The sequence below is a fragment of the Schistocerca cancellata genome, chromosome 2 (assembly GCF_023864275.1).
Source record: "Schistocerca cancellata isolate TAMUIC-IGC-003103 chromosome 2, iqSchCanc2.1, whole genome shotgun sequence".
In the NCBI taxonomy this organism is placed as follows: Eukaryota; Metazoa; Arthropoda; class Insecta; order Orthoptera; family Acrididae; genus Schistocerca; species Schistocerca cancellata.
This window is the reverse complement of record NC_064627.1, coordinates 729766829-729783685: the sequence shown is the minus strand read 5'-3', so window position 1 is coordinate 729783685 and position 16857 is coordinate 729766829. Positions and strand designations below refer to the sequence as shown.

The following is a 16857-nucleotide window of genomic DNA, read 5'->3' as shown; positions in this document are numbered from 1 at the left end:
ATAACTTTGCATCATCATGAATGTGGAATGGTAAGTCATTAATGTATATCAAGAACAGTAAAGGACCTAAGACCGAACCCTTTAAGTATCTCGCTGGAAATGCCATCAATTCCGTAAGAGCTTTTACTTTTCAGTGAGTTTATTATTTTTCTGATTTCAGAGGGAGAGGTTGGTGGAAATACAGTTGAAATCTCCAAAAATGATAATTTGCTTCCCCCTGTCTGAGAGATAGCACAATGAAACATCCAAGTTTTCTAGAAATAGCTGGAAATTCCCTGAGGGGGACCTATACACTGTTACAATTATGAAAGTGCCATCATTTAGTTTTAGTTCAGTGGCACATGCTTCCTTATGTTGCTCTACACAAAATTTTTTGGTTTCTAAATTTTTTACACTGTGGAAGCTTTTGACATATATGGCAACTCCTCCTCTCATATTATCTCTACTTACATGTGCAGCTAATTTGTACCCATTGATGCTAACCTTTTGCATATCAGTGACAATGTGATGCTCAGACAGGCATGGTACATCTATTACATTCTCAGTTTCTATATCTTCTAAACAAAGCAGAAGCTCATCAATTTTATTCTTCAATCCCCCAGTATTTTGATGAAATATACTAACATTATTTTTCACTTTACTTTTGTGAGTATCTTGAACTTTTTTAACATCTTTAGTACTTATTTGGCTGAGTTTCTCACTGGACACTGATCTTACACTAAAAAAAGTTTCCACCATGAGATGTAGTTCCTCCCCCCTTTAAATTTCCTGCTATCAGCCCAGCCAGTTTACCCTTCCCTTTCTTGTTGAGGTGTAGGCCATGTCTAGTATAGTCCCACCTACAGAGTGAATCAACAGGAACCACACCAATGTGTGAACCTGCACCAGATCCAAATAGCCGTTCCAACTCCAAATTAACTCTCCTGACAGAAGAGCTCAAATGAGGCCGGTCGTGGCGCTCCAGAACCGACACAAACCCAACACTGGTATGACTCGATGCTGATGCAATCTTTGCCAGGTCACACTCTATGCTGTACCCTGGATCTCTGTCAATACTGTTGCCCAGCCCACCCACAATAACCATGGTATCTTCCTTAGTAAAGCCTCTACATAGTGAACCTAAATCCTCTGTAATCTGCCCCAGTCCAGCACTAGGTTTGAAAAAACTTGTGACCTGGTATTCTGACCCTAATTCATCCTGCAGAAGTTGGCCCACACCCCTAGCATGCAAACTACCTAGCAACAAGACTTTCTTTCTCTTTGCAGACTTCCCTACCTTCTTATTCAATTTGCTGCTGAAAGCTTGTTGAGCCCTGTCTACATCTACTTCTGTGAGAGGCTCATCAGTTTCCGACTGAGGCAACAGGTCAAACCTATTTTGTACATTAATAACAAAGCTGTCAGAAGAATTTCTTGGCCTGTTCCTTATGCCTGTTGCCACTTCCCACCCCTGTTTACCCTTCTCCCCCCTTAGCCTGCCCAGTTCTCGCCTAGCCTCATCTAACTCAGCCTGAAGGGCAACAATTTCCCCTCCCGTTCCACAATCTTTCTATCTCTACTGCATAGCCTACAAAACCACTGATGAGTCTTGCTCATTTTCCCAATTCCCACGCCACTACAATCGCCCCAATGAAAAATGTTACTACATCCATCACACCAGACCCCGGAGCTAACGATTCTACGGCACATCAGGCACTTTACACTCATGGTACAAATCGATTTTAGTGACAGAAAGACGATTAAGTTACTGGAAAACAATGAAAATACGTGTACGAAAAATTAGACCTACTCGTGACAATGTAAACAATGGTTCAGAAGTTTATTACTGGAAATTACTTAAGAGATGACGATACTCTACAGATATAAAGGGGCAGCAAACGTACACTCCTGGAAATTGAAATAAGAACACCGTGAATTCATTGTCCCAGGAAGGGGAAACTTTATTGACACATTCCTGGGGTCAGATACATCACATGATCACACTGACAGAACCACAGGCACATAGACACAGGCAACAGAGCATGCACAATGTCGGCACTAGTACAGTGTATATCCACCTTTCGCAGCAATGCAGGCTGCTATTCTCCCATGGAGACAATCGTAGATATGCTGGATGTAGTCCTGTGGAACGGCTTGCCATGCCATTTCCACCTGGCGCCTCAGTTGGACCAGCATTCGTGCTGTACGTGCAGACTGCGTGAGACGATGCTTCAGTCCCAAACATGCTCAATGAGGGACAGATCCGGAGATCTTGCTGGCCGGGGTAGTTGACTTACACCTTCTAGAGCACGTTGGGTGGCACGGGATGCATGCGGACGTGCATTGTCCTGTTGGAACAGCAAGTTCCCTTGCCGGTCTAGGAATGGTAGAACGATGGGTTCGATGACGGTTTGGATGTACCGTGCACTATTCAGTGTCCCCTCGACGATCACCAGTGGTGTACGGCCAGTGTAGGAGATCGCTCCCCACACCATGATGCCGGGTGTTGGCCCTGTGTGCCTCGGTTGTATGCAGTCCTGATTGTGGCGCTCACCTGCACGGCGCCAAACACGCATACGACCATCATTGGCACGAAGGCAGAAGCGATTCTCATCGCTGAAGACGACACGTCTCCATTCGTCCCTCCATTCACGCCTGTCGCGACACCACTGGAGGCGGGCTGCAGGATGTTGGGGCGTGAGCGGAAGACGGCCTAACGGTGTGCGGGACCGTAGCCCAGCTTCATGGAGACGGTTGCGAATGGTCCTCGCCGATACCCCAGGAGCAACAGTGTCCCTAATTTGCTGGGAAGTGGCGGTGCGGTCCCCTACGGCACTGCGTAGGATCCTACGGTCTTGGCGTGCATCCGTGCATTGCTGCGGTCCGGTCCCAGGTCGACAGGCACATGCACCTTCCGCCGACCACTGGCGACAACATCGATGTACTGTGGAGACCTCACGCCCCACGTGTTGAGCAATTCGGCGGTACGTCCACCCGGCCTCCCGCATGCCCACTATACGCCCTTGCTCAAAGTCCGTCAACTGCACATACGGTTCACGTCCACGCTGTCGCGGCATGCTACCAGTGTTAAAGACTGCGATGGAGCTCCGTATGCCACGGCAAACTAGCTGACACTGACGGCGGCGGTGCACAAATGCTGCGCAGCTAGCGCCATTCGACGGCCAACACCGCGGTTCCTGGTGTGTCCGCTGTGCCGTGCGTGTGATCATTGCTTGTACAGCCCTCTCGCAGTGTCCGGAGCAAGTATGGTGGGTCTGACACACCGGTGTCAATGTGTTCTTTTTTCCATTTCCAGGAGTGTATTTAGCACACTAAACTATCAGTAAATGCACTTAAAATTGCGGTATGAAGTTTAATTTGAAAGCTCAAAAGTACGGCTTGGCCGCGATATGTAAACAAAATGAACCTTTACGTGATTACTATGAAAATACGCGAGTAAGACAAAAACTTTTAATGGTAAGCTTGAATAGCACTATAATTAACGTAATAAATTAGTTTAAAGTGTTAGAAACAGTTTATAACTACTTAAATTATTTATCTGTACGGGAGCTGTGACTCAAACGTCCATATAGCAGGCGCAGGGCTACCAACTTGAAAATGAATCCAGAACCAGACAATATTTTGATCCAATGCTGGGAGACATACAGATATCTCACCACTGTTCAAGGATATGCTTGTCACATTGTCTGATTTTGAAGTTGTTATTTATATGTTCAGATGCCATGGAAGACAATGAGTAGCGGGCAAAGAAGTCTACCTTCCACAGAAATAACTGGATAAATTGAATACAAATGTGATACTCTAGACGCTGATTGCAGCCCAACAATTGTGTCTCATTCGCCTATGCTACATGGTGTGTGGACTCTTTGATTGTCACATTTAAATAGAGATTGGTTGGTATTTAGAATTTCAGCTACTGAATAATTAGGAATGGTAGTGCCCATGAATTCAATACCAAATGCAATCACAGAATACTCTACCTCTTCCTGCATTCAATTATGCTTGTATGTTACAAACTGCATAACTTTCTGGCTCACAGTCTTGAGAACTGCCTTACATTTCCTAACTCAGGTAGACCCAGTTTCGGAACTCATCAGTCCAAGCACTCCAGCTATTGTGAATGCCCATCACCTTATATCAGTATCACGCACAGCTATGGAATTAGTCCTTGCCTCTCGAAAAGTAGACCAAATGTACTCCACTATTACCTCGGGTTTGTCATGTTTTCTTCCTTGTTGTTCAAAGCATCTCTGATAATGAGATACAAAGTTCCTGTGTTTGACACTTATGCTCAATTAATTTCTTGACATGATTGTTATGCTCAAGTAAGTTCTTGACATGACTGAAAAAATCATAGTCATTAGCTACATCATAAGTAAAAGGTTCATAAATTGGTTCGAAATCAGTAGCATCCTTGGAAGGCATTTGCATTGGTTCTTCATTTTTCAGAATTTCAGTGGCAGTGGCATCTCCAAGTTTCTTGGGCAAATCAAAGATAGTGTTTGCGCTGTCTCTTTCCTCTTCCCACACTTCAAGTAATGAAGACAGTAATTCAGTCTGGTATAAAGCCTCCAACATCTTTTTTGTGTCAGTTTTCATTGTGCATGATACAAACACAATGTCCACTTACAGTTCACTATATAACTTAACACAAAAATACCATAAACTCAGACAAGCTGGATAAGGAGAACATTATTTTTGAGAAATTATTTTGCAGACTGCATGTAATTTTCATTGAATTTGATTTACGGTATCTGCAGGTACGTCAGACCTACAGCAAGAAGACAGTGCATGTGTTAATAATAGGGGGAGGGGGAGGGGGGGGGGTGAGAGTAGGGGTCTAATAGAATTATTCTGAGTGACTGAATAGAAACTTTTAATTGTGTCATAGTAGGAATTGGTTTCAGCTACACAATGTGATATACCTCTGTCAAAACAAATACTACTTCTCAGTGGGCAATACATGAGGAAAGAAGTTAAGATTTAATTTCACCAGTGAGCCATATGGAAACAGAAATAAATGTAAACACTCATGCCCCATACACACTGAGTTTGCAAAGTTTTTAAAACATATGTATCTGGCTACTGAAGTGCACATTGTTTGAGAACATTTTGAAACATGGAAACAGATTTCCCCAGTAGTGTTGGTAAAGATCAAAGGAAACAATGTTCAGCCCGGATACCACATGCCATCGCTTCATGATGTCAGCACAGGTGTATATTTCACGTTGCGTCATCTGGTGAACTGAGTTATTTCTTGTTGTCTTTTTGCTTGCTGTATTGAGTTTTTCCATAAGAAGAGGGGTTGTACAAGGCAGCAGATCACTGAGTTATTATCAATGTAACAGGCTGACAACTGTGTGTGGAATGTGCAAAGCAAGCAGCACAAAAGTGGATGCTCTGTAGAAAATGCTATATCTGTTACTAGCAGCAACTGCATTGAAAAGAAAATAAGGTAGTTTGTTGTCCAGTATTGATGGGAAAATAGCAAGTGGTGAACAAAAAAAGTGTTGTGAATACTACAAGAACTGGACTTTGGAGAGTTTAAAGTCATCAGTGGGAGTGGCTGTGTCTGGGGCATCAACAAGTGGTGTTAATTCCCTTGTCACATTCATAAGCAACCCCAAAGCTGACGAACCTGTTGAGGAGGTAATTTTTGATGATTTATACAAAACCATATCAAATGAATAAAAATTCCATAATATGCATTGTTAATGATGTTTTTCATTTAGTTAATCTGATATAGTCCTTCAGGATTTCCACCAGTGCTCCACAAACTTCAGATGCTAAGTGAGATATCGTTTACTTCGAAACGTCAAATAAATATGCAATGCTCTGAAATGAATCTCTGTGTTCTGTCAAACACTGGAGGAAACAGTACTTACAAACAGATTTGCAATAAAACTTCTCCTACATGTATGGATATTGTGTACAAGCATTAATACTGCTTTTTGAGTAAGGGTAACATTCAAAAGTGGAAATTTTGTCTCTCAAAAAACATTACTCGATTCTGAACGGAGATCAACATTTCATTTAATTATGACAGACAGTAATGATTTACTAAGTGGATTGCAAATGAGAAAGTCGGTCACCGTCCACATATAAGAATATCGGGTAAAAATGTTACCATCTTTATATCAGGTTTAGAATATGGTGGAGACATTCAAATGAAACAAGAATGAAAATTAAGTCACAATGAAATGTCTACCAAACAAAATAAATTATATTAAACTGTAATTGTTTTCGTGAGAATAAATTACCGTCGCACGACCTGTCATGAAGATGGTACTAACAGTTGTCAGTATATGGCGGGAGGGGAGAACTGGACTGAGTCATGAGTGTCATCCTTTATTTACGGTATTTACTTGAATCTAAGCCGCACCTGAAAAATGATACTCGAAATGAAGGGAAAAAATTTTTCCTGAATCTAAGCCGCACCTGAAATTTGAGACTCGAAATTCAAGGGGAGATAAAAGTTTTAGACCGCACCTCCGAATCGAAACAAAGAGACACAATTTAGGTCGAATGGATGAAGATACAGCTATAGTAGTTTGGATCGAGTCGTAAGCTAGACACTTACCGGTAAGCTCTACCAAGTAGCCATTGCTATGTGTCAGGCGCTCTGTCTGTATTTATACGGGTACCCTTCCCTTTTCACATGCTTCATCTGGTTTGAATCGATTGCTTGTTTTCCTTTGATCTGATAAGTGACGTTCTCTTTGTTTTAGGTGTTGATGTCACTCTACGCTCAAAATGCATTATCGTACTGGGTCATGCACTGTTTGTCCAATTCTGATAATGAGCGTCTACGACCCGTCATCGCTCGCGGCATGGCTTGCTTTTGTGCACGCTACCAAGGCTTACAATTAAAAAAAAAAGGAGAAGAATTGTCTCATAAGTGAAACAATGACTCTTGTTGTTTTTGTGGTCTTCAGTCCTGAGACTAGTTTGATGCAGCTCTCCATTCTACTCTATCCTATGCAAGCGTCTTAATCTCCCAGTACCTACTGCAGCCTACATCCTTCTGAATCTGATTAGTGTATTCATCTCTTGGTATCCCTCTACGATTTTTACCCTCCAAGCTGCCCTCCAATACTAAATTGGTGATCCCTCGATGTCTCACAACATGTCCTACCAACCGATCCCTTCTTCTAGTCAAGTCGTGCCACAAGCTCCTCTTCTCCCCAATTCTATTCAATACTTCCTCATTAGTTATGTGGTCTACCCATCTAATCTTCAGCATTCTTCTGTAGCACCACATTTCGAAAGCTTCTATTCTCTTCTTGTCTAAACTATTTATCGTCCATGTTTCACTTCCATACATGGCTACAATCCATACAAATACTTTCAGAAACGACTTCCTAACACTTAAATCTATACTCGATGTTAACAAATTTTTCTTCTTCAGAAAAACTTTCCTTGCCATTGCCAGTCTACATTTTATATCCTCTCTACTTCGACCATCAACAGTTATTTTGCTCCCCAAATAGCAAAACTCCTTTATTACTCTAAGTGTCTCATTTCCTAATCTAATTCCCTCAGCATCACCTGATTTAATTCGACTACATTCTGTTATCCTCGTTTTGCTTTTGTTGATGTTCATCTTATACCCTCCTTTCAAGACACTGTCCATTCCGTTTAACTGCTCTTCCAAGTCCTTTGCTGTCTCTGACAGAATTACAATGTCATTGGCGAACCTCAAAGTTTTTATTTCTTCTCCATGGATTTTAATACCTCCTCCGAACTTTTCTTTTGTTTCCTTTATTGCTTGCTCAATATACAGATTGAATAACATCGGGGATAGGCTACAAGCCTGTCTCACTCCCTTCCCAACCACTGCTTCTCTTTCATACCCCTCGACTCTTCTAACTGCCATCTGCTTTCTGTACAAATTGTAAATAGCCTTTCGCTCCCTGTATTTTACCCTTTACCCCTGCCACCTTCAGAATTTGAAATGACAAGACACTGCTATTTGTTGTTACTTACACTGACGCTTTCTTTGATGATGATCAACAACAACCAAATAGTAAACTATGTGTGATAGAAGATGTTCTGAACGAGAGTTAAGCGAAAATTTTTCTCCGTTTAAAATCTTTGTAGATGCCTCTTTAGTACATTACATTCTGCAGAGAAATTAGTCATCTTAGATTTAAAAATCCATTCAGTTGCCGTGCTTCATTTCTGACTGTATCACTATTTGGCATTAGAATAATATGAGTATAAACATGACATATGTATATTCTTCCGCGTTTGCTGTTGTCTCACTCTAGTTTCATAGTTTATTAGGCAGACAGGATTTAAATGAGATATCAGCAAACACGAAAGAATACATGGCATAATGTTTACATTCTTCTACCTTTTCTTTTAATTTATTTACTGACACAGAGGTTTTGGCGCCAGTATTTATCCTTGTGCCTGCAAATCATGCCTGTGCAGCGCTACATATTTTCGACGGCAGAAGTTAGTTGTGGTGGCACCTACCAACATTTTTCAGAACTTCTGCTTACTTTGCACTCGATTCTAAGCCGCAGGTGGTTTTTTGGATTACAAAAACCGGAAAAAGGTGCGGTTTAGATTCGAGTAATTACAGTATGTATTAGTTACTGACATTACATATGACTTGCACACTAGAAGATTTTTCGGTCTGTGTTTCACAGTTGCTCAGGCACAACACTACAATTGGGATGGAGGGGAAATAGTGAAACCAGCTTGGTTGAAAACTAGACGAGTGCAGGGAATGGAGTAGTGTGTGGGCAGCAAATTACATCATGTTGCCAACCATGGAAGTCTATACATCAACATCCATACTCTGCAAACCACCTTGAAGTGCAGGGCAAAGGATACATCCCACAGTACGAGTTACTAGGATTTCTTCCTGTTTCATTCATGTATTGGGCGACTGTTTGAATGCCTCTGTGCAGGCCTATAATTATTCTAATCTTGTCTTCGCATCCATTTGTGGACGATGGGGGTAGAGGGTTGTAGTATATTCCTAGAGTCATCATTTAAAGCCAGTTCTTGAAACTCTATTAGTAGACTTTCTTGTGATATTTTACATCTGTTGCTGTCTGCCTGAATCTATTTGCAGTCAGAACTGAACTGATTTTAAAATTGGACAAATACTAAACAATTATATTCATTTTTGCAGGAGACTATAAGGTCCAGTGGCATACTTGTGTGTTTCATGTTGTGATTTTGTCACTCCTTGGGACACGGCTGGAACAAAGGGGATGTGTCAAATGCTGGTTCTACATAGCCAATGAGAGAGTAGCAGGCAAATGATATGTTTGGGAGCAAGAGACATTGTAAAATTCTTGTGTCAGTATAGAAACGAAATCTGATATTTACTTGGGTGTTTTCAGATCCCACCGTAACCACAACCTCAGAAATCACAACATATTCTGAAGAAGCAGCCAAGTAGTTGTGGAATGAAGATATAAATTCCACAGTTCTGCTAATAGGGACGTGATTAAAAATAGTTATACCACGAATGACAGGGTTAGTAATTGAAAAATGTAGAAAAGAAAAGTCTGCAAATCAATGCAAATCATTTATTTCAGTTGTTGTTGTCTTCAGTCCAGAAACTGGTTCGATGCAGCTCTCCATGCTACTCTATCCTGTGCAAGCTTCTTCATCTGTCACAAGGGAACCTCCCCATCGCACCCCCCCCCCCCCCTCAGATTTACAGATTTAGTTATAAGTTGGCAAAGTGGATAGGCCTTGAAAAACTGAACACAAATCAATCGAGAAAACAGGAAGTAGTTGTGTGGAGCTATGGAAAAAATAAGCAAAATATACAAACTGAGTTGTCCATGTGCAAGATAGGCAACATCATGGATAATGTGAGTTCAGGATTGCCGTGGTCCTGTGGTTACCGTGAGCAGCTGGAAAATGAGAGGTCCTTGGTTCAAGTCTTCCCTCGAGTGAAAAGTTTAATTTTTTATTTTCAGACAATTATCAAAGTTCAGGCACTCACATATAATCAACTTCGCTCTCCAAAATTTCAGTACATGTTCTGATTTGTTTGGACATATGCAAGATTTGACGGTCTATACACGGAAAAATTTGAAAACGTTAAAAACATGTTTTGACAGAGCAGAGGGAAAACTGTGTGACAGTAAAACTGTTGCATTCATTTGTTGCAGTTTATGTCACAAACTCTTATGTTTTCATCACTTTTTGGGAGTGATTATCACATCAACAAGAAAACCAAAATCGGGCAAGGTAGAAGAATCTTTTTACCCAAGTGCACAAGTTAGGTGGGTCGACAATATATTCCTGTCATGTGACGCACATGCCGTCACAAGTGTCGGATTGAATACATCAGATGTGGTTTCCTGTGGAGGAATCGGTTGACCTATGACCGTGCGATCAAATGCTTACGGTTCCCATTGGAGAGGCACATAATTTCGTCTACTAATCACACAGTTTTGCGGTGCGGTCGCAAAACATAGACAATAAACTTGTTACAGTGAACAGAGACGTCAATGAACGAATGGACAGATCATAACTTTGCGAAAATAAAAAAAGTAAACTTTTCATTCAATAGAAGACTTGAACCAAGGACCTCTCGTTTCGCAGCTGCTCACGCTAACCACGGGACCACGGCACTCCTGAACTCACTTTGTCCTTGGTGTAGCCTATCTTGCGCATGGACTACTCAGTTTGTATATTTTGCTTATTTTTTTCGAAGTTCCACACAACTTCTTCCTGTTTTCTCGATTGATCTATGTTCAGTTTTTCAAGGCCTATCCACTGTGCAAACTTACAACTAAATCTGAGGGGGGTGCGATGGGGAGGTTTCCTTGTCAGTACCTATTGTAACCTACATCCTTCTAAATAAGCTTAGTGTATTCATCTCTTGGTCTCCCACTACGATTTTTACCCTCCAAGCTGTCCTCCAATACGAAATTGGTGATCCCTTGATGCCTCAGAACATGTCCTACCAACTGATCCCTTCTTCTAGTCAAGTTGTCACACAAATTTCTCTTCTCCCCAATTCTATTCAGTACCTTCTCCTTAGTTATGTGACCTACCCATCTAATTTTCAGAATTCTTCTATAGCACCACGTTTCACAAGCTTCTATTCTCTTCTTGTCTAAACTATTTATCGTCCATGTTTCACTTCCATACATGGCTGCACTCCATACAAATACTTTCAGAAACGACTTCCTAACACTTAAATCTATACTCGATGTTAACAAATTTCTCTTCTCCAGAAACGCTTTCCTTGCCATTGCCAGTCTACATTTTATATCCTCTCTACTTCGACCATCATCAGTTATTTTGCTCCCCAAATAGCAAAACTCATTTACTACTTTAAGCATCTCATTTCCTAATCTAATTCCCACAGCATCACCCAATTTAATTCGACTACATTCCATTATGCTCGTTTTGCTTTTGTTGATGTTCATCTTACATCCTCATTTCAAGACACTGTCCATTCCATTCAACTGCTCTTCCAGGTCCTTTGCTGTCTCTGACAGAATTACAATGTCATCAGCGAACCTCAAAGTTTTTATTTCTTCACCATGGATTTTAATTCCTACTCCGAATTTTTCTTTTGTTTCCTTTATTGCTTGCTCAATATACAGATTGAATAACACAGGGGATAGGCTACAGCCCTGTCTTACCTACTTGATCATCTGCTGCCTTCACTATTTCATCTCTCAAAGCTACCTATTCTTCTTCTACTGTATTTCTTTCCTCCTTTCTTATCAAATGTTCCCTAATGCTCTCCCTGAAACTCTCTACAACCTCTGATTCTTTGAGTTTATCCAGGACCAATCTCCTTAAATTCCCACCTTTTTGCAGTTTCTTCAGTTTTAATTACAGTTCATTATCAATAGTTTGTGGTCAGGGTCCACATCTGCCCCTGGAAATGTCTTACAATTTAAAACGTGGTTCCTAAACCTCTGTCTTACCATTATATAATCTAACTGAAACCTTCCAGTATCTCCAAGCCTCTTCCATGTAAACAACCTTCTTTCATGATTCTTGAACCAAGTGTTAGCTATGATTAAGTTAAACTCTGCGCAAAATTCTACCATCCAGATTCCTCTTTCATTCCTTACCCCCATTCCATATTCACCTACTACTTTTCCTTCTCTTCCTTTTCCTACTATCAAATTCCAGTTGCCAATGACTATTAAATTTTTGTCTCCCTTCACTATCTGAATAATTTCTTTTATCTAATCATACATTTCATCAATCTATCTGTCATCTGCGGAGCTAGTTGGCATATAAACTTGTACTACTGTGGTAGGCATGGGCTTCGTGTCTATCTTTGCTACAATAATGGGTTCACTATGATGTTCATATTAGCTTACCCACACTCCTATTTTTTTTTATTCTGTACTAAACCTACTCCTGCATTACCCCTATTTGATTTTGTATTTATAACCCTGTATTCACCTGACCAGAAGTCTTGCTCCTCCTGCCACCAAACTTCACTAATTCCCATTATATCTATTTTCACCTATCCATTTCCATTTTTAAATTTTCTAATCTACCTGCCCAATTAAGGGATCTGACATTCCATGCTCCGACACGTAGGACGCCAGTTTTCTTTCTCCTGATAATGATGCTCTCCTGAGTAGTCCCTGCCTGAAGATCTGAATGGGGGACTATTTTAATTCCAGAATATTTTACCCAAAAGGATGCCATCATCATTTAACCATACAAGGTTGTCTTATACTCAGGTAAATATAGTAATAAGTAATTCCTATAGTTTCACTAAGTACGGTGGAGCTAATGACCTTATTTCATATAGTGACAGGTGACATCAAAGCATTTGTTCCATATATACACGTGGAAACATTCTGGTTAGTGGAGCTTCTGAAGTGGAGTTTCTGATGCATCTCAATTTTTATGACTTAATATTTCCTGAAACATGTGTTGTACAATGATATAATGTTGCAGGTACATTCAATGGTGTGTGGCTTCTGTCTAGAAAGTGTGTGGCGAATAGAGTTTGTAGTAAAAAAAAAAGTAATAAATTAAAAAGATATTCCTGATGCTGAAGTTTTACTGCAATAACAGTGAAAACTCAAATAGGTTTTAAATTATGCATAAAAGTCACTAAGTACACTCATTCTCAAATACTGGATGAATATAGTTGGTAACTTGCATGCCTTGTATAACACAGCCCCAAGACATATACATTTTCCAACTTTAATACTGTAATTATGGAGTTATATACCTCCTAATGAGTGAATTATGACAGCATATTAAATGGTTAAATATAGTCAATAATTATACAAAATACTGATGATCACATTTTTGTTGTCCCTGGAAGCCATTAGATAGTGAAGCTGCAACAGGAACCGTGTGACTGTTTTAACTGTTTCATAATAAAGATATGTACCTCTTGCTTAATCAAAACACATTTTCATCTCAGTGAAACTATAAAGAATCTAGATGCATGGTACTGACAAGGGAACCTCCCCATCGCACCCCCCTCAGATTTAGTTATAAGTTGGCACAGTGGATAGGCCTTGAAAAACTGAACACAGATCATTCGAGAAAACAGGAAGAAGTTGTGCGGAACTATGAAAAAAAAAAGCAAAATATACAAACTGAGTAGTCCACGTGCAAGATAAGCAACATCAAGGATAACGTGAGCTTAGGAGCGCCGTGGTCAGCATGAGCAACTGTGGAACGAGAGGTCCTTGGTTCAAATCTTCCCTCATGTGAAAATTTTTCTTCCTTGATTTTCGCGAAGTTATTATCTGTCTGTTCGTTCATTGACGTCTCTGTCCACTGTAATAAGTTTAGTGTCTATGTTTTGCGACCGCACCGCAAACTTACAGTTCGGAAAATATTCATTGACCTTGTCATTGAAGTCGCGAGCTATATTTCCTGGATTCATATTGCCCACGGAATACATCTCACGTATTTAATGCACTCCCGTCCAAAGTAGCGAACAGTCAATTGCCAGCCAGGGAGCCTCATTAGCAGGAATACTCCTCTTCCGTGCGCTGTTGTCGACTGACGTCATGTGTTTCGATGTTTGTTTAGGTGTAGCGTCCCCATACTAAAGCACAGTTACCTCGCATCGTACGGACGGACAGATAACAATTGTCTGAAAATAAAAAAAATAAACTCTTCACTCTCGAGGGTAGACTTGAACCAAGGACCTCTTGAACCGCAGATGCTCACGCTAACTACAGGACCACAACGCTCCTGAGCTCACTTCATCCTTGATGTTGCCTATCTTGCACATGGACTACTCAGTTTGTATATTATGCTATTTTTTTCATAGTTCCACACAACTTCTTCCTGTTTTCTCGATTGATCTGTGTTCAGTTTTTCAAGGCCTATCCACTGTGCCAATTTATAACTAAATCTGAGGGGGGTGCGATGGGGAGGTTCCCTTGTGAGTAACATGTAGCCTCACAAAACATTAAATAGTTGTAGTATAACTGACTAATGGGCCGCAACTACATTAAGGTGTATGATCCCCACTCTTTACAGGAAGATGTGGCAGTAACTGTGATCACTAAATGATATTGTGATGTGCCACATAATTTTGGTGGCACAAACTGGATGAACTTTAAGAGTATCTCCAGTTTCAACAGCATATTTTTTCACATTTCTCAGCATTCATTATCTTCCAATTCTAGGGCTTAAAACTTTTACTGATTTGTATGTACAATATTAAGAAACCAACTCAAATAACATCATACCATACTGCTAAGTCAGGCGCCTATGGCACAGTTCTGTATGTAAATTGTAACAATCTATTAAGATAACCTTCAGTTTGTTTAGGGCACCTCCTTTTTTCCTGTTGTTAATACTCGTTTATTGTTAGTAGATTTTCAGGCAGTTAGAACCCATAATATAATTTTAGTCATAACAGATTAAACTAGATTTTATACGAGCACAAGTCTTACAGATTAATGCTGCTAACACAAACCTGAAATGAAGAAGAGACATTGTTTCTGAGCGAATAGTAGAACACAATTTGTCTACTGTATAATACAATGGAACATCCGGTAATTCTTCACTCACTAGAGCCAACATACCCTGCATTCGCTTTTTGGTACCAAATTCACGTTCTTGTACAATGGTCTCTAGCTTTGATACGAAGTCCATGTCATGTATGTTGGCACTCCAAACAGGACCCCCAATCTGTTGGTATACAATGACAAACAATAAGTGATGACTAAAGACATTATCCAATGAAAACAGTAGAGTGAAGCACGGGTTTAATATTAGTTGCCTAGTACAGTTTTCAAATGGTTTATCAATGATTTGTGTCATATTATTGCACTTCAATTGATGTTGCCATAAATTTAAATCATTTTCAGAATAAAAGGTTTGTTTGTTAAAAACCTTGTATTTGTGCATTAATTTCATGGATTTTTTTTCTAAAAATGTTTCCTAGTGATAAAAAATGAAATTAAAGTAATAAGGAGGAGGTTAGTACTTTTCTTTTCTTAGAAAATCAAGACTAGAATTCTCAGTGGATGTGGATATAGCATTGATATGTCTACAATGATAATGACTGCAATGTAGGTCAAATGTCTATGATGCTCTGGTGAATGTGGAAGATTTTGTTCTATATAGCAGGTGGTTTCAAAGTTCTACATATATGAAGAATATCAAACTGCACATTGGCTCATCACTCATATTCTCTACCATGCTGTTTCAAGATACGTGGTGGCCTCACTACCTTCTCTGATCAAATCTGCCGAATGTGTCACAAGCATAAATGAATTGTTTTGTAACTCTTCCGTCAATTGCCCCCCCCCCCCCCCCCGACACACAAAAAAATCCCCCCCCCCCCCCTCTGACATCTTTTCTAGTTGTAAATGAAAACATGCCTTTCATTTGCATCTATATGAGGATAAAGCATTTTTTTTTTTTTTTTGGGAGAAAGGAAGCTAAGTTAAGTACCATCCACAGATGCCATCAGACACAATGCACTAGCACACGCTTTGATAAAGAGAGAATGAAATTCAGCTGTTAACTTGGCTGCAGAAAAGGTCTGGCCTAAAAAACACACACAAAAATATTAATGAACCATCTTGCTTGTTTAAAATTTGCAGTATCTGTATAGAATTTTATCAGCAAATAGAATGAAAACTTGGGAAATAGCATAAAGATCGTATGAAATTGTTGTGTTCCAAACAAAGATGGGACTATAAAGTTTTCACACAAGAGCGAATCAATACATTCACCTGAAATGCAGCACAAACAATTACGTTTACTAGAACAGAAGGAAACAAAGAAGGGAGCTGCAACCAGCTAAATGTCACAATAGTTAGTGTAGGATATTTTACTACACAACAATCAGAACTATAGTTGTAGCAGATACTGATACAATCACTGTATGTGATACTACCTGATGTCAGATGGAAGGACAACAGACTGCTAAATAAAAGTTAAATAGATACAATGAAAGAATTTCACATTTGATAAAAGGGAGGAAATAATCAATAAGTAATGTTGAAAGTTAATAATAGAGAAAATACACAACCACTGAATCTGGAAAGAGGATGATAAAGTGATATATGATATTAACTCTTGTAAACAGTAAAATAAGAATAATAATGTGATATTGGAACACAAACAACAAATTGATGAAGACAACTACTCCTCATATACTGAAGGCAATAAGCTGTAGATAGGCACAGGATGCTGCTGGTGATAGATATGTTTCTCCCCATACTTTAAAAATATCCCAGGTGCACGACCTACTGCACAACCACCTAATATTTCAGCTCTGTCACAAGTATTTCTTATCTCACCTAGGATGCCATCAAGCACGATGTGCTTTGGCTCTATCTTCTAATGAATCTCCATCAGCTGCATACAGCTCAGCATTCATTGATCATGCCAGAAGTAGGACCA

General features: G+C 39.9%; 1 protein-coding gene across 1 annotated transcript in view; it reads right to left on the bottom strand.

Moving 5' to 3' along the window:
• LOC126162531 (probable tRNA (guanine(26)-N(2))-dimethyltransferase) overlaps positions 1–16857 on the bottom strand; it is an 82638-nt gene that overhangs the window by 16738 nt on the left and 49043 nt on the right. The window contains exon 7 of the mRNA XM_049919103.1: positions 14918–15132. Coding sequence (XP_049775060.1) covers positions 14918–15132 — 215 coding nt within the window. The remainder of the gene's footprint in view (positions 1–14917; positions 15133–16857) is intronic.